Consider the following 27560-nt stretch of genomic DNA (forward strand, 5'->3'; position numbering starts at 1 on the left):
GAAGCACGACTTTGAGCAGGTACAGTAGTCCTTAAAAATGACTGTACCCACTGTTGTGGTGCAAACGCAAATTCTCGCAGCACCCACTGACCCCGCGGGCACAGATGAGTGACGAGCTAAGGTGGCACACAGCCCCGTCTGCCTCCGGGCAGCAGACACACCTGTGCACACCCGAAGGCACACAGAGGACGGCAGGCTGCAGGCTACACTCCGGCTCCCTTCCTCCTGGCCTCGCCCTGCTCACTGTCCTCTGGCCCCAGCCCAGTTGCACAATGGGATTCTTGTTTGCTCCAGGAGCGTGTGACGGTGAGGGCCCTGCTTTGCCTAGCTCTGTGCCGCAGGTCTCTCAGGTAACAGGTGGCAGCTTCCCCTGTTGGCTTCTAGGTATAAGAAAGAATGACCTCATAGGGGTGGAGCTCTGGGACTCCGAGGAGGTGGCAGTCACAGCCAGGTAAGCTGGAGGGAAGCCTGTAGGCAGGAGGGGCAGTTAATCTGCGGCTTTCCCCCCACCGGAGGCTCCTCAGCATCCAGCCGTTGTCTGCGAGCCTCTGAAGCTTGACTTTGCCTCAGATGGAGCCCAAGGAAGCCACCGGGAAAGAAACCGTGGTCACCAAGAGAAAGAATCTGCCCTTCTTGAGGCCCAGGTTGTACATGCTGGAGAGAAGGAAGACTGACACTGTGGTGGAGAGCAGTGTCTCTGGGGACCACTCGGGTGCCTTGAGGAGGAGCCAGTCTGACAGGACCGAATACAACCAGAAGTTACAAGGTAATCGACAGGAAATCAATTGTCCCAGGCCACGCACGCCCAGCTCTTTCTCTCCTTTTCTTCCATTTGCAAAGAAAGCAGCAAAGCAGAGGAGAAAATCAAATATTTCCTCCTCCATAAAGAGGAAAATAAAGAAATGGAAGTAAATGTAATTCAAAAATTATAGGAAAAATTTATCGTGTCCTTTAGTAGTTAAAGAGCCAATTCTTAATATTTTTTGGTTTTTTTTCTGGTGAGGGTAATATTTTTCCTGTTACTTTTCCCCCTTCCTTCTCTCTCCTTCACTGAGTTTAAGAAGTGGGAAGCCCTAGAAAGCAAATGATTTAGAAACCTACAAAAGATAGTTTATCTCGCTAGATGGGTGTGAGATGTCACACCACAAGGTCTAAGTAGTGCTCCTGGCCTGTGGTTGTGGTTCTCTCAAACAGGGACATGAGACTGAGGTCATGTCTGTGGAGAATAAGGAATGTTATAGTGAGTGGACAGTGTAACAGGATCGTTGCAAATCACATAGGTGTTCATTCCTCCAGAGAGAATCGAGTAACACCCAGATATGGTGAGAGACGTTTAACACTCTCAGATTGAGTGACTTTTGAGGAAGCAGCTTCAGTTTATTTTGCGATGGTCATCAGATAATTTGGCACAGTTATTGGAACACACCCTGTTTCAGACCCTGAATTTCTGTCTCTCCCCGTCCACCCGCTATTTCTTCTCCTTTCTCCTGAAGATCGTTGTTCTGGTAAACTTCATTCTGGTGTTGATGCTGTGCGATTTTAGGTGTCCATGGCGGCACCTGTTACGTGACCCCCTGGAACCTGTCCCTCCATCTTTGAGCACACTGTGTGTCGGAGCTCTCATAGTCCCACCAGGAGCTGTCATTCTGGAAAACCGTGCCCAGGCTGGAAAGACCAATGCGACAAGCTGGTACTTAGCAGCTCTCCTTCTCAAAAATGTGTTGGGACTTAGTTATGCAAATTAACTTAATTAAATAAGTTAAACTAAATGCATTTAAATTAACTCTTTAAAGATTCCTACTCTGAGTTAATGCTTTAAAAAAAATCCTGAAGCTAGGGATCACAGCGCAGAGTCAAGTCTTTCCCTCAAAGGAAATTTTTAAAAGGCGGGAAAGGGTACTGTTTGATCTTTGAAATTAATTATTCTCAAGGCAACAGACACATTGAAGAGAATGCAAGTTTTAAAGTCATGCACATTTGGTTTCTAATCCTGACTCTTCAAGTTACCACCTAGAAGACTTTGAGCAAATTACTTAAATTTCTGAGCCTCAGTTTCCCTATCTGTGAGAGTGGGATGACCATACTTACCACATGGTGTTGATAGGAGGATGAAAGTGGATAATTACGTGAAACACTAGGATATTGGCTGACATGGTATGCACTCAATCAAGAGTAGTCATTGTTCATTGTGTACCATCGTGATGGATAAAATTTACTGTCTGCTAACCTATTTCAACTCTTTTCTGTCCTTTGACAAAGAGACCACATATAGAAATTCAGGAAAAGCCCACTTTTTTATTCCTAACAACACATTTCTTCTGTCTGAGATTCACTAATTCAGTATCCTTTTGGTTCAGATTTTCCAATTGCAAAAAAAGAAGAAAAAGGAAAATCCTTTTTGCAATTCACTTCCTAAACTTAACTAAAAAAATAAGTCTGTCCCCAAAAATAACAGCAGATGTCTGTTGGTTACTCCGCAGAAGACCTGAGGCTCATAGGCGCTGGGTTGATCTGTGGTTTTCAGGTTCTGTAGGATCCTGTCTGAGGGTGGGAGGAAGGACTCAGGGGTCAACCCTATTCCTAGAACTGTCTGTGCCGGAGAGAAATCGTCAGGGCACGTGGAGGAGCACATCAGAGCTGTAAGGGTAGGCTGGCGTGCTGAGAAGCGACATTTTTTAGACTTAACTCCTTAGAAAATCGAGTCTGATATCTAATGCCTGGTAGAGCTTTCAATGCAATCTTTCCCTCACGGCTTGGGCCACAATAGGAGGCCTTTTCTCATTAGTGTTCAAAGCCATCAGTTCCATGGGTTTGCGTTCTGGCATGTGCTGTGCCATCATCATGCAGATGATCCTAAATCACCATGAGAAGCTCTTTATTGGTGCAGTGCCCAGAGTTTTTCTCTGCCCACCTTAGAGCCGTAATTCCCTGGGAGGGACTGAATAAAGACCTGAGCTGGCTAGAGGCCTCGGATAGACGGCCCAAAGCCGTGGGGAGCTCGCGGTGTGCTTTCCAGATTTGGGAAGCAGCCTCAAATCATTCAGTCGACGTCCTCCGGCGCTGTGCTGCTATCCCAGTAATAAAGTGCTCTGCTCTGACTGTCTCTGGAAGTAAGTTCTCTGGGTTCTGGGAAACATGAGATCTTTTTTTGGTTCCCCCAGGTTCACCTCTCAACTCATAATACACAGTCTACCTGTTCAATTCAATTTCTGACAGACATCACTTTAGTGGTGTGAATCCTAAATTGTAATGTCTTTAAAAAATGGTACACTGGGTGAAAGCTACTAGATTAAACAATAGAACATGGTTCCAATGAAAATATCATAAAATCTTTGTAGAATATTGTGATCACATAACACAGTCATTCCTATTAAGCAAGTTGTACAAGTGGCTCAAGGCCAGCCTACTGTTAGTGGCTTCTTTATTCCTTTAACAGATTCATTCAGTTAACTGGCATTTTTAGAATATGCTATATGGTGAGCAAAAAACAGGATATATGCCAGGAATTACAACTACAAAATCGTTAAGAAAAAAATGTCTGACCTTTACTCCAAAGGGGCTTGCAGTCTCACTGGGACAGATAAGGCAGGCAAGAACCAGTATGACAGACGCAGAGGTGGAGGCAGTGGCCCGTGAGAGGAGCACATGTCGACTCAGGATTGGCTGGAGGAGGTTGTCAGAAGATGTTGTCTTTAGAGACGATGAGGCAGGGATGAGGCAGAAGGCGCAGAGTGGGAGACAGTGCCTATTCTGGCCTCTCCTTTCCTCCCCCGTCTCTCCTGCCCCCACCCCATGAAAGAGATCCTGTTTGTTAACCCTCCATCTCTGTGCTTAGAATCGCGCCCAGCACAGTCAGCACCCCGTAACTTTCAAATTGAATGAATGATTTGAATGATGTGGTCTAGGCAGGAATCAGTGCAAGGAAAGGTGCCAAGGCCTGAATTAAGAGCCCTGTGTCTTCACATGTGAGGATGCATGTCTCCACTAATAGAGATGACTCTTCAGTAAAAAGAAACGTACGTCTTAGAAATTAAAATGTACAGAACTGCCTACATGACAGATCATTCTTAGCGGAAGGCTGTCTCAATCCCGACTCCGCCTTTTAGAGCACACCAGGCCACACCTCAGTTCAGGCCTCCTCTTCCAGTCCTGACGAGAGCTCCACCATCTTAGCTTCCATGCAAGCTCAGCTCCTCATTGCCATTTTAGTGGGTGCCTCAGATAGTGATGGAAGTGGACATCCCTGGCTGAGTTGTTTAAACTGTTTTCTTTGGGAAATGATTTTATATGTGCTTCTATGTGTGAACTCTCCCTTTGAAATGCACCGAATCTGAACAGCTAGGCACAAGCATGTCTGTGCACGTGCAGATTATATATCTGTTTAATCTATCTAGTGTGTGCAGGTATAGATATAGTTGTGTTTGTGTGTGTGTGCGCTGGAGACGTATTTCTCTAATGATGGAAACTTTTTATAAAAAACTTATTGATTAACATTCAGCAGCCTTTTCTGAAAACCCTATGTGATTGATATTACTGACATTCTAGGTTTCCTCTCAGTGTGGGTGCAATGGGATGACTGTTTATGTGCCCACCAAGTTTGTATATTGAAGCTAATCCCACATGTGATGGTGTTAGGAGGCGGGGCCTTTGGGAGGTGGTGAGGTCACGAGGGGGGAGCCTCATGAGTGGGATCAGTGCCCTTCTAGGAAAGGACGCAGAGCTCTTGCTCCCTGTGTGTTCTCTGCCATGTGAGGATTTGAGAAGATAGCCATCTGCCGACCAGACGTCAGAGCTGCCAGCCCCTTGATCTTGGACTTCTCAGCCTCCAGAACTGTGAGAAATAAGTGTATGTTGTTCAACCAATCAGTCTATGATATACATTGTAGCACCCCAAACTAGGACAGTGGATCTCTGTGGCCACATTCAGCCTCTGGCTAATTTTTTGGCCAGTGCATATTTCACTTATCAAGTATCAGGTGAAAGAGAGAAAGGGGAAGGGTAAAATGTCACAAGTCAGAAGCCACACCTCCAGTTCGTAGCAGGTTTTCTCGCAGAGGCCAGCATATCATTCTCTTCAGGAAAGGGTCGACTGGATGTTCTTACGAAAGCCTGAAGTTCTCTTTCTCTGGTGATGGTGAGGAACCCCCTACAGCACAGACTTTATCCAGAATAGTGCATTTTGCAGGATGAGGACAAATGGCTCAAACAATGTTAGACTTGGTAAGATCATGGGACCATTTAGTTTGTAATGATTTTTAAGAATACAGACCATCTGGAATTGATCAGGAGGAGTTGTTAACACTGGAAGATTTGGTGATTTTTGTTTGAGGCCTCACTGAGGTGGAATAAAACTACCCGTCCAGCCCCCGTGCGTGAGTCTACCCTGGCGTCACAAGCCCTGTCTGTCCCGCCTGCTCCCTGAGTGTTAGGCAGGTCCTCCCCCTGGACCTCCTCCATCCGCCCTTTGTAAAGCGGGAAGTCCACGGGTCAGTAATGTGACACCAAGACCAAGTTTCCTAACTTGAAGGGCAGATCTTTGTACAAGTCAGGGCACTTTTAAATCTAAGTAATTTCTCTCTCATTGCATGCATAGAAACCAAAACGAAGCATATTTTTCTTTCCTTCCTTTTTAGTAAAGCTGTTTTGCAGTTTTTAGAAGAGCCATTTGTAGCAAAGTGTGAGTCCCATAAATCAAGAAAGCTTGAGCAATTCCACTCTGACCGCATGGTGACGGGAAACTTGGTCCTCCTATGTCTCACTGGCCTGACTCCAGGTATAACTTCCTTAAAGGCAGCAAATACAGCTTCTCGTTGTTTGTTTGTTTGTTTTGTCTGCAAAGATTACGGGTTTATCACAATGTAAAATGAGAAATCAAGAGGGAGGCAGGAATGAAAGGAAGGAAAGAGGAGGAGGGAGAGGAGAGAGCAAGAACTCAGACGTACTGAGCATGAACAGAAATATTTCTTAAAATAATGATATGCGTAATTGGGAGAAAGATGGGTGAGAGAAATGCATTCAAGCTACTTTCATCTTTGTTTCTGTTGATTCAGGACAGGAAAAAAAATCTCTCTTTTTACAGAATTACTTTTTCCTGATGACACAATCATACTACCTTCGGTCTTTCTGTGGGTGTTGATATCCTGGTGAAGGTGGGATTATTTGAAGAATCCTGCACTTGTAGGCAAGGTCACCCTTGGAACCCAGGAGACTCAGCCTCAGGGTGTGCCCTAGGGCACCCCTCTGCGGCCCGCTCTCCACCAGGGACGGGAGGAGTCCCTGGGACCGAGGTCCTGACCACCTGGCCCCCACCCTCACTCCCAGAGTTCAGGGTATCTGGGGCCTTGGAATTCCCATTCAACAAGCCCCCATACCGGCTCCAAGGCCTGCTGGGCCACCACATTCTCTCCAGGGCAGACATGTCTGCTGGTGTGCACACCCTTTGGCCTGACGGGCAGCTGGTCATGGAGGAGGGTCTGGAGTTGAGGAGGCCGAGGTGTTCACACCGTGCCTCCCAGGCCCCTGGTGCGTGGGAGAGAGCTGGGAGAGGGAAGGGGGGGACACAGGCCACAGGGCTGACGAGGCATGAGGGTGCCCAGGGCCTCTTGCTGGATTTTGGCATGAAACTCTGAGGATCTGAGAAACTTAAATTTGGACTTGGCCTTCCAGATTGTTGTGACGGTAGTAGAGTCATCAAGATAGAAGGATAGAGCATATTTTATTTCACAATTTTCCCGCCTGATTTATAACTTTTTAACATGTAGGCACGAGATGCCAGCCTCTGCTTGTACACGCGCTCCGGGCCCCCAGGGAGGCTGCTTAGGGGCGGTTTTCGGCTGTACTCTACGCCCAGGATACGCCCTGCTTCTCCTCTGGGCTGTGGACAGTGAGAGGGAAGAGGAGGGAAGGGAGAGATGGCGTGACTGTCACCTGCCAGGAACTGTGCTCACCAGGGGCTTTCACACATTACTTAATCCCAATGCCTTTGCAGTTCTGGCTTATAGTTGAAAAACGGGTGTCAAAGGGGGGAAAGACTTTGCCTCTCCCTCCTACGTTCGATAGCTGGGTCTACGAAATAAACAGCCACAGGCAGCTTACAGGAGAGAAAGTATACAAGCGTACTAATTTTTAATATTACAGACCCAGGCATCACAGAAAAAAGAGTGAATACCCCAAAAAAGATAAGATGCGAGAGCTCATCTACCGTCTCGATAGGGGAAAGGTGGGGAACGCAGGCCTCTTTGGGGAGACTGAGGCATTTAGAGAAGATGGCTCACAAGAAGGGATGGGAGGTGTGGTGCTTTGTGACAAAGTTTGTCTGCCCGTGGTGCCAACTGCAGTGTCCCCTCCTGTGACGAGACTCCCTGTTCCCTGGCTGATGCCGCTCCCGGTGGGGGATTTAGGACAAAGAAGAAGCCTCTCGCTGCATGTGCTGTTTTTCAAGTGTCTTCTGCTCGAAATAATCAATATTCCAAAGCAGAGCACTTTGGGGTGGCAGCTCCTGAGCCCCCTCAGGAGATAGAGCTTGGTTTCAACGCAGGTGCTTTAAATATTTGCAAAATAGTGATGAATAAATGACAAGCAATAGGATAGACTGGAGCATACGAGGAAGCCATTTGGTGTAAAACTAATTCAGCCTGACCTTGTTTTTCCAAAGGTCCTGACGTGGCCTATGGAACACGCATAGTACACCTGCTTTAAACATTTGCTAGGCCCCAAAGGCAAGAATGATGCCCTATAGATAGGGATGTATCTTCCCCCATATCAGCTTTCCTTTAAGCACAAGCATTTCTTCCTAAAAACTAAGGATTAATTACCAACCTGTTGTGCTCACCTTGTGACCACTCACCTGTCTGCCAGCAAAGCAATCCTGTGACTGTTGTAAAAGTACATTCTTGTCATATGTGACACGTGCTCTTTGTTCCAAGACGGTATATAGCCACTCTGTCCTCCCCACGTCTTTGGGGAGAGAAGGTGCGAGGCCATGGTTCTCAAACCTGGCTCAGAATAAACTCACCCCAGTTTGGACTTATCCACTGATTCTGGACTATTTGGATCGACAAGAGTGCATCTAATTCACTGACTCGGCAGGTGTCTTGTCTGCATGGCTTGTTGGTAACAAGAAGTCAGAGCGGTTCCAGGGCTGCAGGAGATGTTCTGTGATGCAGTCATGCCTCGGCCCCTGTGATAAAGCCTGCTAAAGCCTTCACTTTGGAACGCACGTTTCTCTTTGGAATTATTGTGACATTCCTCTGCCAGCATGTTGCTGTTTGATAAACGTTCTTTTTAATTGCCAGGAAAGAAAATTACAAAGTCAGGCTAAGCAAGGTTTCCCGATAGTAATAGCTTCAAAATCTCCATCTCCCACTTCCTTGAATACTTTGACACTATTTCTTTAATTTTATACCTGTTGTCGCTTATTTATTTGCATCTCAACAAAATTTAATATACATCCAAAAAACTGAAAACCCTATTCTATAGCAATGGGGGTGGGTAGGGGAGGTGGTGGTGTAGTGTCTGCATTTGCAAATGAAAAGAATGGAATTTCACACTGGAAACAAGCAGCTCTTTATTTGGGTAGGGGATATCTCAATAGAATTCTGTGAAGTCAGCCTAAATTGTGAGTCTGAAACACAGCAGGAAAATAGAGTGTTATGATTAAAAGCCTTTGTCCCACGTTGTTCTGAACAATTTCTTTCTTGATTAGTGAATCAGAGGATAAACAAATGCTCGAGGATACCGCACCAAGGCCCTTGGTGGGGACATGATCTGGACTCTCTGACACCCAGCTCTTCCTTAAAGAAAGGTCCTGCCATCTGCCTATGCTCTAAGCACGGTGACGCGCGGTAGCCCCTCCCAGAAATTCTTTCCTGAATGCTTCTTAATGTTAGATCTCTAATGTCACTACAAGAAGCCAACACGGTCTTCTGCTTCTGTGTGTTGTGAAATGCTTGATGAAGATATTATTTACCTCTCTCAGTGCCATCTAGTTTTATTCCAGGAAAAACTTTAGCTATCCTTAAGAATTAGAACGTATCTCCCTCCCAGATAAAAACAAGCAATTTACTGTATTTAACTGTCTGGAGCTTAGAGTCAAATTTGTACGTACTTCTTGGCCTTTATATTAGCTGTTTTCTCTGCCTAAAAGTTTCTTCCCCCCAAATCTCTGCAAGTGTGGATTCCCATCATCGAGGTCTCTGCTCACCTTCTTGGAGAGTCCTTCCCTGAGCATCCTACCTAACGAGGTATAGGGGAGGAAAGACTTTTCCTTTATCCTCTTAGCTTCTGTGCCTGGGACCTGTGATTGAACTGACAGAAGACAGATTAACAGGAGAAAAAGCATGTACAATTTATTTAATGTTAATATTCTAAACGGAATGGAGGGTTTCATAGAAGAAGTGAAAATCCCAAAGAAACAGTCAGACCCAGGGGCTTACATACCATTTTGACAAAGAGTGATAAATTGTGGAGATGTGATAAGACAAAGGAAAATGGCATTTCGCTAGGGGTGTGAAACTGTGGGCAAGTGACTAGAAACGTGGGGGAAACTCACGGGTCAGGGTTTAGTGAGGTTTGCTTTACAGACTCAGCTTGATGTCAACGCCCCATCTCGGGTGATAAGTATATGCTCCTCTTCCTGATACAAGGAGGGTGTCACAGGAAGTTTGCATCTTGATTTTAGGCAGAAAGAGGGAGGGCAGAGGACCCTTCCTGCACCTGCTGTTCCTCAGCTGCCTTCAGCTCAGAAGCATCAATGTGCCGAAGTGGGTATTTTTGGGTGGTGTGTTCTGATCCCGTCCTGCCCCTCACAGCTCCGACACTAGGCTAGTCTGTTCTATCTGTGACCCTCTTCCACTTGAGTATAATCCTCCTTGGAGGTAGACACTTAGTCTTATTTCAGCACTTAAGCAGTGCCGGGTATAGAGTAGATGCTCAGCTCATTGACCACGTACTCAATGACCAATTAGAACTATATTGATCCTTATGATTGGTATGTTTGCTTTTACAATCCTGTCATTCCCATTTCCTTACTACGCAATTGGAGTCAACTCTGGGGTTAACTGCTCTAGATTCTTTTTTCTGTAAAGAGAGAGAATAACTTTTATTAAACAAGAAAATAGAAAGAGTTTCTTGGCCAAATAAAATGAGGCCCCAGTTTTAATGAACTTACACAACAAGCATTTGCTAGGTGTTCTGTGCGCCAGGTATTGACTAGATCCTGAGAAAATAAAGTAACTCAGAAGCAAAGCCCACCCATCCAGTGAGGCGGGCAGTGAACCCACTGCTGCAGCATTTTGAAAAGTGCCTGAGATGTGGTTGCAGGTTGGGCTCCTGGGTTGCAGATTCTGAGCTGGAGATCAGGTGCAAGAGGTTATTAGGGAGTGTCCTTGTGACCACCACCGGGGGAAGAGAAGGGAAGGGCGCAGGATTGGGGGCAGAGGAGAGGTTGAGCTGTGATACGGTCTCAGTGGAAGCCTGAGCCAACTCTTAGGTGAGTTCTGAAGACGAGATGATCCTTTAGCATTGTCCCTAGTGGCGTGAAGGACCTGGGCCCTCAAGTTATTGAAAGAGGCCACCTTGGGAGGGGGTGTAACTTGAGAGGTGCTTTCACCTGTGACGATTCCTGACAAGAACCTGTCTGCTGTGGCCCTCCCAGCAGCTGGACAAAAGTCTTTTATTCCTGAAGGGGAACTGGTCAGCTCATCACAGCATCCACCACACATTAGTGGTTATTATTATATTAGAGACACAAATAAAGCAATATAGGAATTGTGATGAGAAAGAACTTAATTGTACCTCTAAAATGTCAAAATTTGAGACATGGAAATCCGATTTGATTTTTGGATTTGGGATTTTTTTCCAGACAGAAGTATCAAACATGTCCTAGTACATGGACAGGGTGATAACTGGTTTTCCTGTTTGGGGGTCATAAACGAAAAAGATGCTACTAACATCAACTGAGCATGCATATGAGGCATGTGGATGCATTGTGTCATTTCACGCTCTTAACAACTTTGCAAAGAAGCTAGTGTCCTGAGCAGATTCTGACAATATAGGATCCTGACAAGGTCCAAAAAACAAACAAAAATTAAAAGAAGTCATTGTCATATGTTTACAGATGATAAAGTCACTGTCATATATTTACAGATGATGAAGTCATTGTTATATATTTACAGATGATAAAGTCACCGTCGTATATTTACAGATGACAAAGCCAAGGTTAAGAGAGGGATAGGATCTGCCCAGCAGTCACACAGCTAGGAAGTGGTGAAGACAGAGCTGTCCTGGGGTCCACTTGGTTCCAAGGTCCATGCTTTTTCAACCAACACTCAGTCTCCATCACTCTCACATTAGTTTTTAGTAGCAGTAACTGTTGTGTGGTTTATTTTAAGGAATCAACTCATTTTCATAAAATTTCTTTTTTTGAGGAAGATCAGCCCTGAGCTAACATCTGTTGCCAATCCTCCTCTTTTTGCTGAGGAAGACTGGCCCTGAACTAACATCCATGCCCATCTTCCTCTACTTTATACATGGGACGCCTACCACAGCATGGCTTTTGCCGAGCCGCGCACTGTCTGCACCCGGGATCTGAACTGGCGAACCCTGGGCAGCCGAGAAGTGGAATGTGCGCACTTAACTGCTGCGCCACCAGGCCGGCCCCCATTTGCATAAAATTTTAAACAATACTAGGAAACGTCAAGAAACCCTTAAGTTCTGCCAGTACGCTCACCCACAGTCTTGAAGTAAACAGTGACCTACAAGTGTGTTCCAGTAGCTGCATTATTTCCTGCTTTTCAACAAAATATCTCATGCAGATGGCAGTCAGAACGACATAAAATTGCAATGACTGAGGTGTATCCTTCCTAGATTCACTAGAATATTCCTCTCAAAAAATACAAATGTGACAATTTGAATTATTTAGTCTTTAAACTCCTCCTCATCACTAACAGCAGAGCACACAGCAGGAGGAGGGTGTCTCTGGAAAAGCTGGGTCCGGGGGTCAAACCGTATTGCTCCTCTGCTTGTGCTCCTGTCTTTCCATGTCCTACAGCAGTGGGCTCCAAAGAGAAGGACGGGTAGCCAAGGGGGCTCTTCAAGACAATCCGTTATGAAAAGAAAATAGAAGATTATTTTTCAGTCTTATCCTTTGAAAGTATTTGTTTTTGAGTCTTCCTCATAATGTACAGATACATTAATACCCTACATGTGTTGGAGGTACATGATCAGAACAGTGTGGGATGAAATACCAACACATGCTACTACATGGATGAACCTTGAGGACATCACGCTGAGTGAAATCAGCCAGACACAGAAAGACAAATACTGCATGATTCCACTTACATGAGGTCCCTACAGTCAAATTCATAGAGACAGAAACTGGACTAGTGGTTGCCACAGGCTGGGGAAAGGAGAGTCAGGAGTTAATGGCTAATGGGGACAGAGTTTTTTTGGGAAGATGAAAAAGTTCTGGCGATGGATGATGGTGATGGTTGCACAACAATGTGAATGTACTTAATGCAGCTAAGCTGTATACTCAAAAATAGTTAACGTGGTAAATTTTACGTTATGCATATTTTACCATAATAAAAAAAATACAATTTAGAGACCCCAGGTTCTAACATTAAAATGGCTCTGAGGCCTCTTACAGCCTGACTCCACCTTTGCATTTGCGTCCCTGGCCTGAGGGACAGTTTTTCTTGGATGGCGTGTCTTGATGTGTGTTCGCTCAGTCAGGAGTGCTCACCGTCACCCTGGTTGCTTAATAAACTCCTGCTCAGCTTTTCAGGGCCATCCTGCTGAGTCGTTAAACCCAAAGGACACTTGTGTGTCACATCCTCTGTGCCTTTCTCGTGCTCATTACTCACATGCCGGTGTCTCTTTCACTTGGTCGAACTTCTCTAGGATAGGAACATTTGCATCTTCAGGACCTAGGAAAAGGCTGACTTGTGCTCAGTAATTGTGTGGTCGAGTAAGTGAGCGAATGAATACATGGTAAGTGGGTGGCACGGCAGCTGTACGATGAATACCCTGAGTGGGTAAAGCAGGACTTCCCCGTGGTGGGTCCTTCGCAGAGGCCCTGATCCCTTCTCTGGCTTAACTGTCACAGCTCCTGGGTCTGGACTGACTCAGACGAGGGAATTCTTGATCCATTTTTTGGTCATAGTTCTCTTCTCTATGTTGGATCACCCTTTCCAGTTCTGACCGCGTTAGCAAGGGCATAGGAAACGTGCTGGACGACCTTGGGCTATCCTTCAGAATGGAACCTCACATTTTGATAACCAGATATGGATAAAGAGATTAAATTGTTTTTGTTCTGGGCTAAGGAAAGATTGTAAGTAGCGATTTTCTCCTTTTCTTTGTTACTCTAATCTATACATCTAAAAATTGAAATAACATTTCTGAAAATACTCTCCTAGAATTTGACTTGCTTGTTAAGGCCACACCAATCAGACACTGAGGATTGTCATGATGTTACGATGGTGCCACTGTTTTTAAAATATTCAAAACTTAGCTGAATATTTTTAAAATACTGCAATTACATTCCCATAGGGTGCTTTTGCGTTTTTGTTCTGAGCATTTATGAGAAGAAGTGAAATATTAAGTTAATATGTGAAATTAGATTTCTTTTAATGAATGGATTATTATAAAACAAAGCCACCATTTCTCTGTCAAAACTGAAGCCTCATTATACTGCAGTTGCAAGCAAATTTTTTTTATGTATTTGATTTTTTGTATGTAGAGTATAAGAAACATATAACTGTAATTAAAATTTTCTTTCAATGAATCGTTAATCAGATTAGATTTGGGATTGGGATAAACCTATCAGAAAAGCTCAAGTCCAGTATCTTTTTTGCTGTATGTTCTTATAAGTGTGTACAAATTAATAACAACAAAAATAATCATACCAAACAAAACACTCAAACCACAATTTGACCCTATTTTCAAAACATCATTGACCATGTTTGTGTTCAAATGGGACGACTTTTCCTGTCCTCAGACCACATGATGTGTGGTACGCCTGTTCACACACTCGCTGTGTATCCCATGTGCTTCTGCACCACACACTGCCGTGCACCACATTTGTACGCGTCGGTGTGTGGCTCAACGCTCTCTGATTGGTCTTTGGAGTCTGTGGCCTGCTATACCTGATCAAGCTGAATTAAAAGAGTCTGTTTCAATTAGTTGTAAGAAAAGCCAACCCTGTTTCTCATTTGTCTAAAATATACAAAAAAATGGAGAATGGTGCACTCCTATATCTAAGCCAGCATAAAGGTTTTGGCAATAAAAAGAGGAGAAAAAGCAGTGACACTCAGATAATTTGTCCACAAATTACCTTAAAATTATCTTTACCCTAAATTCATGCACAACTGACAAACTGACATTTTTTTTAAAGAAGACAGCAATGGGATCAGCCCCACTCCCACGGTCGAGCAGGTGGAGAAGCCAGGTCTGCTTCTCTCTAGGGCCGGCCCGGTGGCACAGCAGTTAAGTTCACATGTTCCACTTCGGCGGCCTGGGGTTCGCTGGTTCGGATCCTGGGTGTGGGCATGGCACTGCTTGGCAAAAGCCATGCTGTGGTAGGCGTCCCACATATAAAGTAGAGGAAGATGGGTACGGATGTTAGCTCAGGGCTGGTCTTCCTCAGCAAAAAGAGAAGGATTGGCAGCAGATGTTAGCTCAGGGCTATTCTTCCTCAAAAAAAAACCCAAAAACAAACAAAAATCACCTTATTAATGGGCCTCCCGTGACTTCCTTCCACACAATAGTAACCACTACCCACCACCCTCGTGTTGCCTTATCACTCTCTGGCATGCTATGTATTTCTTTATTAATTGGGTTATTGTTTCTCTCCTGTCGTTAATGTATAAGTTTCCTAAGAGCTGAGTTTCCTCTGTTTCTCACTGCTGTATGGCCAGCATCTGGAGCAGGATTTCTCAACATTGGCACTACTGACATTTTGGGCTAGATAATTCTTTATTGCAGGGCGCTGTCCTGTGCACCATAGAATATTAGCAGCCTCTCTCACCTCCATCCGCTAAGTACCAGTGGCCCCCACCCCCCTACCTTGACAACCAAAAACGACTCCAGACATAGCCAAATATCCCTGGGCGGGGTGGGGAGCAGAACTGCCAGTGGAGAACCCCTGATCTAGAGCAATGCACAGCACAACCAGCACTCAATAAATACTTGTTGAATGAATGAACAGATGGATAAAATCAGTATTTCTTATCCACTCGAAATTTTGCATTCTCCACAATAGAATAATCACAACAGAAAAATTGAATAGAGAGGACTTTACCAAGTAAAGTTTCCTTTCTATTCAGGGCTTAAAATTTGTCCTCGTTCACTCATCTCCTCTTGTTAACGACTTTAAATACAGATATTTCCATTAAGTACCGATTTATTTAGCTCCTAATTGTTTTGGCTGCACTGCTGATCAGCGCAGGAGCCTGTAAATTCAAACCAATGCCACCAAGTATTTTTCGAGCCAGGTAAGCTTTGTTGGATTCCTTGTTGAAAATCACTTCTCTACTTTCTGCAGCAATTAGCAGTCAGAGGAAATAAATCACACGCCCTTCGCAGGAGGATGAGATATATCCTGCCCCAGTGTTTGAGCTCTCAAGTTCAGAGCAGCCGAGGGTCCGTTCCATCACATTTTCCCTTGATACTCACCGGCTCCTCTCCAAAAGCCATCTGACATGCAATTATTTTCATCCTGCTTCACAGAAGGCCTGCTCCATTCATCTTTCCACTGAAACGGATAAAGGATTTTACTGTGTGAAACTTAAGTCAGAATGGTTCAATGCAATGCTAAGCCAAGGTTTTTTTGGGTTGAGGAGGGCGCAGAGAGGGATGAAAGGACATTTATAATCATATCTGGGGGTTTAGTAATGATCTGTCTGGAATAAAACCCTACATAGATTTACAGATGTGTTTACCCTATATGGGCAGTAAGGCGGCTGCAGAGGTGGGTGGAGAGGGTGTGATGGTCGGACGATCTGAGCTCAATTTCTGTTACTTAAGGTTAAAGACTTACCCTCACTAGAAACTAGCCCCCTTTTCTCTATAACAAGATGGAATGGGGTAGACCTACCTGCTCTTTCCTGTCGCTCTCTCTTTCTTTAAATGGCTCCACTACCCCATTAACCATCAGAAATCTGAGTGACAGCTTTGACTGTCCTCTCCTTTGCCCTCGATACTGACTGTTCAAGCCAATTTTATCTCCTAAGTTTCTCTTCATCTGTCTAGTTCTCTGTCCTCTTGGCAGCTAGACAAATCTTAACTGCCTCCACCTCTCCCCTAGGACTCGACCCGGGATCACGGCCACCGCACCTGCCCTCAGGCTTGCTGTCCACCCTCTTCCCAGAAATCTGGTTCCGCTGAGGCCAGAGTGATCTTGCAAAGAGAATCTGATCACGCGTCACTCACTTGTTGAAAACTTCCTCATTGATCTCCCATTGTTCTAAAAATTCCAGATTCCTTCATGAGGGCTTCAAGATCTGAGTCCTGATATCCTCTAGACTCATAACTCCTTGGCCACACTCGGCTTTGTTCAAATCCTTTTTTTGCTGCCAAGGCTTTGGACACACTGCTCCCTGCACTCAGGGCCCTTCCCCTTCCAGACCTGAGCTGTTCTCCGGATCCCATCTGTGTCACTTCTCCAGCAGGCGGGACCACCAGGCTGTGCTGTGTGCAACACGGGTCACAGTCGGTGGTAATGATGTCTTCAATTACACAGCAGTTTGTTTGCAAAATCTTTCTAGAATGATTGTTTCTTCAATCTTCCACAGCTGTTTCATTCGGCTCCTAATATAGCAGCAATATTTTGCCAACTTGACTTTATCAAATCATTTCGAAGCATTAAAGCAGATTTCAAGTTAGCAGTTGAACACAACTAATTCTTGGAAAACACGACAATCATTAGTGGACGAGGGCACAGGCCTCAGCTGGTGTGTTTTAGGGAGAGAATGGAAAGTGCTGGTGTGTCCTCTGAACTTAATAACATATCTTCACCTCTAGATGATGCATTTCTTGACAGAAAGGACTGTTGCTTTATTCACCATTGTACACCCAACATAAAGCTAGTACCAGCTCAAACCCAATACATAATTTTAAAAATTGATATTAAATTAGATACAAGGTTTCTTTGAAAACTACAGAATTCATAAAATTGCTAACACCTTCAAATTCTGATTCTTTTTGGTTTTTATTTAATAGTAAATGTATTTGTGGTTGAGATGAAATTATGACTTAGCTCAGGGCCAGGTTCTTGTGTCATATTATCCTGTGTTCTCCAGTGAAGCGACTGCAGGCTGCTCAGCGAGTGTGTTGACTGAGTGTTGCTGGGTCTGGTCTTGGGGGTGTGGGGTTGTTAACATGAAGCACAACTTTAAGCTGGTCTATGAAAATATTAGCTCCAACTCTTCTTTATTAAGAGGTAGGTGAGATTTCAATATAATTCTGGAAATCAAAACCCATGATTATTTATTAGTAGTCATAAATACATAATACCAACTAGGGACTTAATCCAAATAAATAAGGGCTAGAATTTCAAAAGCAGCCACGAGCTGTGTCCTTTAGCAGAACACGTGTCCTATTTTAGTTGTCCTCTTGCGGGTTCTACTCTCTAGAGAAGCACAACATTTTCAGTGAATTTCTCAGAAACTTGTTTGCATTGGCGATTCAGCTTCAGGGTGAATGGAGAGAATCAGATTTTTAAAATTCAGGCGTTTATGTTATGCCAACAGCACCACCCACCAAACCCCCGTCCCATGAACCCCTGAATCCAGCCTGAGGACCAGGAGTGCACCTCGGCCTGCTGTTGAATGGACTTGTAGAAGCCTTGCCTTTCATGCTTGCTCCGTGGGCAGGTCCAGAGCCAAGGAGGGACACTTCCTGACAGAGGCTGGAGCTCCCCTCCCGCCCTCGGAACATTCCCAAGGGAACAAAGAGGAAAAGCAGGTGCAGCCATTCAGAACCAGATACAGAAAAATAGCAAGCGAGTCAGGGCCCTAAAATTCATGACTGACGTTTTCTGAGAAGTGTCTGTGTGTCAGACACCGAGTTCAGCAACTCGCATGGTTCATCTCAGTTCTCACAACCTCCCAGCGGTCGGCAGAGGCTGAAATGCAGGTTTAGGAGCCAGACCGGCTCCGGTGTGCCTCCACTTCCTGTGGCCTGACCTTGGGCCTCACCCTCTGTGTGTTTCTGCTTCTTCGTGTGTAAACAAAAGGTTGGGCATAAAACGCCTGCCTCACAGCGTTTTGGTGAGGGTGAAGCGTGCCACGAGCCAGGCTCCACGTCGAGCACGGTGAGCACTGCAGAATGTCACTCTGTCCTCAGGACCATCACCCTTCTGGCTCTCCTTCCACCGCTGGAGCAGTTCCGGGAAGCCAAGCGACTCGGCCCCGGTCACGCACCTAGGGGGCGTCAGGGCCACCTCTGGACCGCGTGTCTGCCGTCTGGCACAGGCCTGTGACACGTGTGCCCCGACAGCAGAAGGAGCCGTGAGGCGGAGCCGAGCCTTCCGGGCAGCACAGGGTGTGCGTCCCAGCTCTTCCGCGCTCTGAGGCCCCGGTTAGTTCTAGTTAAGTCCACGGTCATCAGTTTACTGGTCTTTAAAATCAGTCATAGCCCGTCTTTAGTGTTGTGAGGAAGTTATAGGTAATGTATATTTAAAAAGTTGTACATAATAGGTACTAGATCGTAGTTGCTCTCATTATAGGCCAGAACAACACATTGGAATCAGTATAATTGCAGCAATAGCATATAATGCTTTAATATCAAAAATAATTTATAAACAAAATGTTGTATAGACATACAATAAAATGTTATTCAGCCTTAAAAAAGAAGGAAATTCTGAACATGTGCTACAACATGGATGAACCTTGCAAACATTATGCTCAGTGAAATTATCCAGTCACAAAAGGACAAATATTCTATGATTTCACTTACATGAGGTTCCTAGAGTGGCCAGATTCTTAGAGACAAAAAGCAGAGTGCCGGTTGCCAGAGGCTGGGGGCAGGGGGGCAGGGGGCGGTGAGAGTAAGAGTTTAATGGGGATGGGTTTTCAGTTTGGGAAAGTGAAAAAGATCTGGAGCTGGATGGTGGATGGTGCTGATGGCTGCACGACCACGTGAAAAGTACCTGATGCTGCTGCACTGCACACTTAAAAATAGCATGGTAAATTTTATGTTTATGTATATTTTACCACAATAAAATAGGGGGGAAAGGATATATCCTTTTATAAGAGGAAAAAATTAGTATTAAAATTATTGAAATGAGAATCACAGTCTTAAGATCAGCTCCTGCTTCTTTAGTAATATTTTTTGATGTTTTACAGTCAATTCCACCAAGAACTCACTTTGGTCTTTGTATTTCGTAAGCGTGAGAAGGTGTGTGTGACTATTCCTATCCACAACATCGACTCCTGTTTGAATTGGCAGGTGAGCATTAGTCAGTGCACGTAGACATCGTCCTAACAATGCTGTCAGAGGAGAAGCAATATTGCTGTGACACCAAGGGAACGTTTTATTATACACGTTACCTTGAAATAACATTTTTGCAGGAGATTTGATGCTGCACACATGTGGTGCGTGATAGAAAGAGGCCAAGCTGAAGAGCATCAGTCATGTGTGTGGTCCATGACGTGCGGTCCAAGGGCCTGGGAGGCAGGGGACATAGTGAACTGTGAAGGTCGTTCCATCACCAGCACACTCTCTGGAACAAAGATGCACTCGGTCCTGCTGCTCACTGTGCCTGTACCTCAACTCTGCATCGTAAGCTTTCTTTCTAGATGATTTTTAAACTCCCATAGGCCTTTTTTTTTTTTAAGAAGAGAAGCTCTGTTTTGTTTAAATTGCCTTGCACTCCAAACCCAAATGAAAACCACCTTGAATTTTAAAACATGACTTGCTTCTGACATTGAAACTTTTCGTCTGCTTTTTTCAATTACTATAAGTGTTAATTTGGGGGAAAACAATTTTAACATGCCCAGAGGCCTTGTGTGGTTCTGTTCTATTTGCATGTCTCACACGTTGCGTGCGCACTTCCTGAAGCTCTCGTGTGTGTCTCTCGCATTTGCCCCTTAATCAACGCCAGCTCTGATTGTTTACCTTCAACCCCTTACTTGAGCTCCATCAGACCCTCTGGGGCAGCAGGACGAGGGCTTGGTCTCTGGTCTCTGCTCTAAGCTCCTCCAGGCCCTTGGCTTGTGCTCCGGGCACAATAGTGAATTTGACCATCCTGCTCTCTCCAGAGAGCGCTTAACCTCGAAGCACCGAGATTTCCAAACTGTCAGGCAGGATCCTGTTGTTTGTCAAATGTTTTCATCAGGAGTTTGGAGAGAGGGAGTCTGTAGATGCTTCTTACGTATGCCATCTCCCTCTGTCCTGAGATGTTTGGTCCTGTTTTCATGTAACTGGAATTCTTAATGAGGTAATGTTTCCAGAGAAATTACAAGGGTGGTACTTCCTAATTTCTCCTGTATTGTAAATGGTGGCCTTTTGACCTGGAATATAAATAACAAGGGCGCCAAGGTCAAGATCTTTTCCCCAGAATCTTCATCCAACATCCCAGGGTCTTCTAGCATCCAACATCACACATCAGAAATTTAATCCAAGTGCAGTCTCACCTGAATTTTTTCTTTCACGAAGCTTATGAGCTTTTTTATGCTTGGGATTCAGGAATTTCTCCAAAATGTGTTTAGGTGTGCTCCTTTTCACAACGTGTTTCCCTTTCAGTGTGAAAGGCAATTAACTATTTCCAGACTAGAAAGACCAGAACATTCTGTCCTTGAGTGTTGCTTCGTACCTGCTGATTTCTCCCCACCTGTCCAGGTGTCCTTCTTCGTGGATTAATCTTTCATATGATTTATCTTTCCTTCTTCACGTCCATCCACTCCTTCTTGCATTTCAATTTCCCATTTGGGACCATTTGCCCTCTGAGTAAAGTACATCTTTTAGAATTACTTTTAATGAGGACTTTTGGGTGGTAAACTAAGATCTTGATTTTCTAAAATGTTTACTGTACCATCATCTTTGAGAAAGTTTAGCTAGGCAACCAGTTCTGGGGTGAAAGTGGTTTTCCCTCAGCCATCTGGAGGAATCATTCTGCTATCTCCTGGCTTCTGTCACTGCTGTTGTGAAGGCAGGCATGAGTCTAATTATCATCCCTTTGTAGGTGATTTGTCTTTTCTTACTGCCTGCTCTTAAGATCCGCTATTCATCCTTATTGCATTGAAGTTTCAAAACATCATATCTAGGTATGGTTTTCTAAGTTTACCTATCTTGTTTGGAATTCATTGTAATTCTGATTCTGACAATTAGTGTCTTTCAAAAATTCTGAAAAGTCCCCAGCAATTGGCATTTCAAATATTGCCTCTTCCTTACATTCTGTGGAACTCCACTGAAGCATCTGTCAGAACTTCTCGTTCAGTTCTCAGTGTCGCCAAGCCTATGTCACACGTTTCACAGCTCTTCTCCTCTCTCTGCTGCATTCTGTACAATTTCTTTGGCTTGATTCACTAATTCAGCTTTGTATAATTTACTATTTTAACCTTTCTTTGAGTTTTTTGTTCCTCTGAGTTTTAAAATTTTAATTATTCTGAGTATTATTTTTCAAAGTTACAGTTCATTCTTTTAGAATCTACGTGGTCATTTTTACAGCCTCTTGTTTCCTGCTTGTAATTCCAAACCACTCTTGGTTTCTTTAGAAACAAAATTTATTAAATACACCTTTTTTACATCTCTAATAATTCCAATATCTTAAGCCTTTGTGGGTATAATTGCGCTATTTTTTCCTGTATCTGACTCATGGTACCTTGTTTCTTTGTGTCTTTTAGGATTTTTGTGACCTCGCGTTCCTTGCAGTGTATCAGTGGGAATTATTTGAAACTTGAGTTGAAGTTCTATTCAATTTCATTAAGTTTTGTTCTTTATTTCCTTTCTTCTATTTTCTTTTGGCCTCTTGTGGTTCCCTTTTTTTAAAAAACTTCTTTAGATTCTTAAAACATTAATTGTCAGGGGCTGGCCCAGTGGTATAGTGATTAAGTTCCCACTCTCTGCTTCAGCGGCCCAGGGTTTGCAGGTTTGGATCCCAGGTACAGACCTGGCACTGCTCATCAAGCCACGCTGTGGCAGCATCCCACATGAAATAGAGGAAGAGTGGTACAGATGTTTGCTCAGCAGCAATCTTCCTCAAGCAAAATGTGGAAGATTGGCGACAGATGTTAGCTCATCCAGTCTTCCTCACAAAAAAAAAAAAACCCGTAAATTTTCAGTCTTATTTCTTGTCTTATCTATGAATTTAAGGCTATAAATTTTCTGTAAGTAATGCTTTAGCTACGTTCCACATGTATGTAATATTTTTCTTATCTTTCAGAATAAATATCTTCTATGAATTTTTGTGAGTTCTTCTACGGCCCATTAGTTATTTAGAAGGTCTTTTTTTTTTTTAATTCCAAAACAAATGAGCCTTTAAGTTTTATTTTTGTTATTTGTTTCTAACTTTATTGCATTGCACTTGCGGTTCTTACATACTGATTCTTTGAAACTTTACGGCCTAGAATATGGTGTATTTTCATAAAGGTTACAAGTGTCCTAAAGGATGTGAAATCTCTCCTTGTCAAGCACACGTTTTTCCATCCTAACTGGCCTGTTCCTGAGTTGTGTTAATAATGCCATTATCAGGAGGATTTGTCAAATTCTGCTCACAGCTCCTCACTTTTTACATTGCGTGTGTGAAACTGTGTTGTTCAATACACTCAAAATCTCCCTGATGAGCCCTTTGTCTTTACATAGTGCCCACCTTTGTTCTAGCCTTCGAGTGTATTTTGTCTGATATAAAAATAGCCTTGCCATCTTTCTGTTAATTACAATTTGCTCAGTACCCTTTCTCACTTTTGACTTTCAAACTCTCTCTGTGCTCATGTTCTCTCTCCTGTCAACAGCACATGCCTGTTTTAAGCCCTGTTTGGTGACCTGGTCATGTGACTTATATCGTGGCTCCGAGTTGTGGATCCACTCCCTTGTGTTTGCACCTCTTTCTGTTTTCTTCTTTTGAATTGCTTTTTTTCTTCCTGGTTACTTCCTGCCTCTACTGGTTTTGAAAACTAACATTCTGTTTCTATTATTTTGACTGTTGGCCTTGAAGTTTTAACATGCATTCTTAACTGAAAAGTATGTGAGGTTCATCAGTGCCTTCGCCTTTTCTGCAACGCTATAAAGACGTCTAAATGTTCAACCCTTACAAAACCCCACCATGTCGGCCATGCTGCCCACTCCTCCAATGCGCTTGCCTTCCCTCCTCTCCCACTGCCTCCCACCTGTCCACCCGACTTCAGCCACGCCGAGCTCCTTCCTCATCCTCGCACAGGCCACGCGCATTCTCACCTTACAGCTCTCCGCTGGCTGGTTCCTCGCTGAAGACCACATACCCCAGCTATCTGCCTCACTCTCTCACCTCTCAGATCTTTCCCTAATTTCAGACCTTCTCCGCCACCTTATTTAAAATCACACGACTTTTGAGCACTTCCTAGAAGCCTCATTGCTTTATTTTTCTCCATACCACTTGTAAGTTTTTTGTATACTAAGTGACTTATTTATGTTCTTGTCCTCCACTAAAATTTAAGCTCCCTGAGGAGAGGGGTTTCTTTTTTGATGTTTTTAAACTCCTGTATCCCCAGCTCCTGGAACACTTCCAGGCTCCTGGTAAGTCCTTCATAATCATTTGTTAAACATCCAATGAATCCAGGCCCCAAAGCTGTATGCGAATCAATCAGTACCCCTGAATTATTAGGGAATCCCCCTTTTTTCCCATCACCACCCAGAGCCGTGGCGGAGACACACTGTTTTCATCGAGGTCTCTTCCTCTGGAGCATTGTTTGTGCTGGTTCACCTGTTCCTGCGGGGGTTTCCTTTCTGCTTCTGGCTCACACTGTTTCTCTATCAGGCTCCTTGATGCTCAGAGACCCTACTCAGAACCAACCTCCAGCATGTTCTGTCTTCTCATCGCGGACGCAGAAAGTTCACATCCTTGGGCCCACAGCGTCTGCAGCCGCTACCAGGAAATTTGGTGCTTTCAGTTCCACTCAGTTCCCTGGACTGCACTTAAAGTTTGCTCTCCTGGCCTCAGAGGACTTCTTATACATTTTTGAAGGCTCATTCACTCATTTAAAATATTTTTAACTGTTTTATCTGGTATTTCCAAATGTCTCTGAATCTCTATCAGGCAGGTTGGGATTCCTTTTTCACGATTTGTGAGATGTACCTGGAGTGGCATGTTTTTTTCCATCATCGTTTATTCCTTCTCTTCATTGTCGTCACTGCCACGGCCAGAAGGGCCACCACCCTCAGTACCACTGCCACTCGAGCTGTTGTGTGGCTGCTTTTGTAAACCATTGAACTGAGTTCAAGACAATAATGCCTCAGACCACAAGGACTACCTGGTTTATTTTTAATGTTTATGTAAATGAAAACTTCTGTTCAACCCTACACCTACTTTCCAAGGGTGATTTTTCTGGCCTGTACTGGAAACCAAAACATTGAACAAAGGCAAAAAACAATACTGAGGGGTGGCCTGGCGGCCTAGTGGTTAAGTTCAGCATGCTCCTCTTCTCCTGCCCCAATTCAGTTCCTGGCTGTGGAGCTACACCACTCGTCAGTGGCCACGCAGTGGCAGCGACCCACATGCAAAATAGAGGCAGACTGGCACAGACATTAGCTTAGGGCGAATCTTCCTCAAGCAAAAAGAAGAAGATTGGTGACAGATGTTAGCTCAGGATGAATCTTCCTCAGCAAAAAAAAGGATATTGAAAGATAAATTCCAACTGACAACCTCTCTCATGTTTATTCCTTGCGGAAGCTCCAGCTGTGGTGGCATGGGCACTCTTGGACTAGGAGTCCCGGAAGATTCGCTGAGGAGCACTGAGAGGTGGAGGGACTCCTACAAGCATGAGGTACAATGTTCTTATAAAGGGCAGTCTGAAAATGGTGACCATGATCTTCCAGGGATTAGCGTATGTGGAGATACTAGTTTCCTTTTGCTGCTGTAACAGATGGCCACAAGTTTACTGGTTTAAAATACACAAATGTATCATCTCACAGTTTCCATCAGTGGAAGCCCGCGTGGCTGAGTCCCTCTTGGAGTCTCACAGGCCGAAATCGAGGTGTCTGTGGAGCTGTGCTCCCGTCGGGAGGTTGGAGGGGAGAATCCACGGCTCGTCTTTCAGGTTGTTGGCACCTGTTTCCTTGCTGGCCACCAGCCAAAGGCCGTTCTCAGCTTCTGAAGGCCACGGGCGTGCCTCAGCTCTCAGCCGCCTTCCTCCCTCTTCAACGCCAGCGAGGGTGGCGTCTCTCTCGATCTTCACCTCTCCTGTGTCCTCTTCTGCTTTTAAGCTAATGTGACTAGATCAGGTCCACCCGGAGAATCCAGGACCCTCTCCCCATCTCAAAGTCTGTCACCTTCATCGCATCTGCTAAGCCTCTTTGCTGTTAGGTTACATATTCACACCTTCTGAGGATTATGATGTGGACATCCTGGGGGACCATTCTTCTGCCTACTCCGGTGGGCAAGTATCCAGACCATAGAAACCAGGAGAAAGCACAACCATAGTGGAAATGTAAGTCAGGAACGCTGACGTCCAGGGATATTCTCCAAAGCCCAGAAGTCTCTCCACGCAGAGTGCAAGAGAAGGTGAGCAGAGACCCTTGAGTGAGACCAACGGCTGAGGCAAGCAGAGTGCAAGAGGAGGTGAGCAGAGACCCTCGAGTGACACCAACGGCTGAGGCAAGCAGAGTGCAAGAGGAGGTGAGCAGAGACCCTCGAGTGAGACCAATGGCTGAGGCAAGCAGAGTGCAAGAGGAGGTGAGCAGAGACCCTCGAGTGAGACCAACGGCTGAGGCAGGACGTGGCCTTGGCAGAATGCCCTCAGCCTAACGGCCAGTAGCAGTCTTCCCGACAGCACCCTCAAGTTCATCTGCAGTGGCACTCTCCGTCCTGCAGCAGTGGAGAGCTCTCACTAGAACAGGAGGCCCAGATGCGGGTCTCGTCTCCTCTAACACCGTCTCCTGGGTTCCACCCTGAGGGCAGAAGCTGTTGTCATTTTCAATCCAATTGAAGAGTCTCAGTCTATCGAGATCATAGGCCACCAGCAGAATATTTCCAGGTGTTTTCTGCCCTCTCCTTATAGATTGACTGGCTGTGGTTTCAGTTCACATCTCATTTGTATCATTTTGCCAAAAGTGGCAAGAAATAATTAGCACATGCCAACATTTTTATTTTTTCTACCATTTCCCCTAATTATATGCCTTGTTATATAGAAATATAGATTTTCTGGACATGTTGCATTGCACGCTAATGGTTACCAACTATCCAGATGACAAAGCATCCTCCTGTGTCCCTCCCCTTCTGGGCCACTGTCACATTTTACATAGTGTTACTTGCAGCACTTGAATTTCCAGATACTAAAATCTCTATCAGACAGAAATGTGCTTTGCTAAAACAACAGAAAAATGTGGCTTAACACATGGAGACCCATGCGTCCCATGCAGGCAGTCTGGAGCAGGGAGGCCCTTGCATCTGTCCACGCTGCTGTCCGTCATGTGTGGCTCTCAACCCCGCGCCTCTCACTGCATGGTCCCGGCGTGCCCACTGCACATCCAGGACTCAATCCACATTGTAGGCAGGACAAAGAAGGCAACAACCATGAGGAGTGGAGGATGGAGGAAGGACATCCCAGGTGGATTTTCCTTTTCACAAACTCCAGAAACCCCTATGAGAGATTTCTGCTGGCATCTCATTGGCCATAGATTGAAAAAGAATCTAAGAAGTGAGCATTTTTATCTATTTAGGGTACAATTTGTGAAAAGCAAATGAGGGAATAGATATTGGGCAGGAACGCAGCAGTGTCTGACAAGTATACTGCTATTATAAAGAATAAAGATATATGCAAATGTACTTAAAAAAAGATACCTACTATCTACTCTTAAAGTTGAAAAAGGAAGTTGCAGAAGAATGTGTATATGAGCCCATTATTTTAAAGACAAATAAGATTAACTGCTGGATGTATGTTTGTGTGTGCATGGAAATATTTTGGGAAGGTTATACACTAAATTGAATACAGCTAATGATACAGTGAAAATTATTATATTATAGCTAATAAATAGAGATCGCATCTAATAATAATACCAAACATCTCCACGAAATCTGCTATACTGCCAGGCACTGCTGTGTTTAAGAAACTTTAACTCATTTAATCTTCACAACAACTTTATAAGATTTTCCTAATGTTGTCCTTAATTTACAGATGAGGAAATTGATGCATGAAGAGTTAAATAACTTGTCCAAGGTCACAGACTTAATGAATGTTCGAGGTGGAGTCTGGACGTCTGGTCCAGGATCTAGGTGCTTACCCCTACAATATATATTTTATAATTTGGAAAAAATAAAGCAATGACCCATCCTTAAAAATCTCCCTCAAACAGCAGCAGCAGCAGCACCAACAACAAAGCAGAAAGCGCACATGGACCCTAAGCCAGACCTGGCCCTCGAGGAAGACTGT

The 27560-nt window shown here is 44.5% G+C and overlaps 1 protein-coding gene across 1 annotated transcript in view; it reads left to right on the plus strand.

The window, feature by feature from the left end:
- Positions 1–378: 378 nt before the first annotated feature.
- Positions 379–27560, plus strand: part of ARHGEF38 (Rho guanine nucleotide exchange factor 38) — a 124890-nt gene continuing 97708 nt past the window's right edge. The window contains exon 1 of the mRNA XM_046655924.1: positions 379–766. Within this exon, the coding sequence (XP_046511880.1) occupies positions 571–766 (196 nt within the window). The 5' untranslated portion in view covers positions 379–570. The remainder of the gene's footprint in view (positions 767–27560) is intronic.

Source organism: Equus quagga, chromosome 3, assembly GCF_021613505.1.
Source record: "Equus quagga isolate Etosha38 chromosome 3, UCLA_HA_Equagga_1.0, whole genome shotgun sequence".
NCBI classification, from domain to species: domain Eukaryota; kingdom Metazoa; phylum Chordata; class Mammalia; order Perissodactyla; family Equidae; genus Equus; species Equus quagga.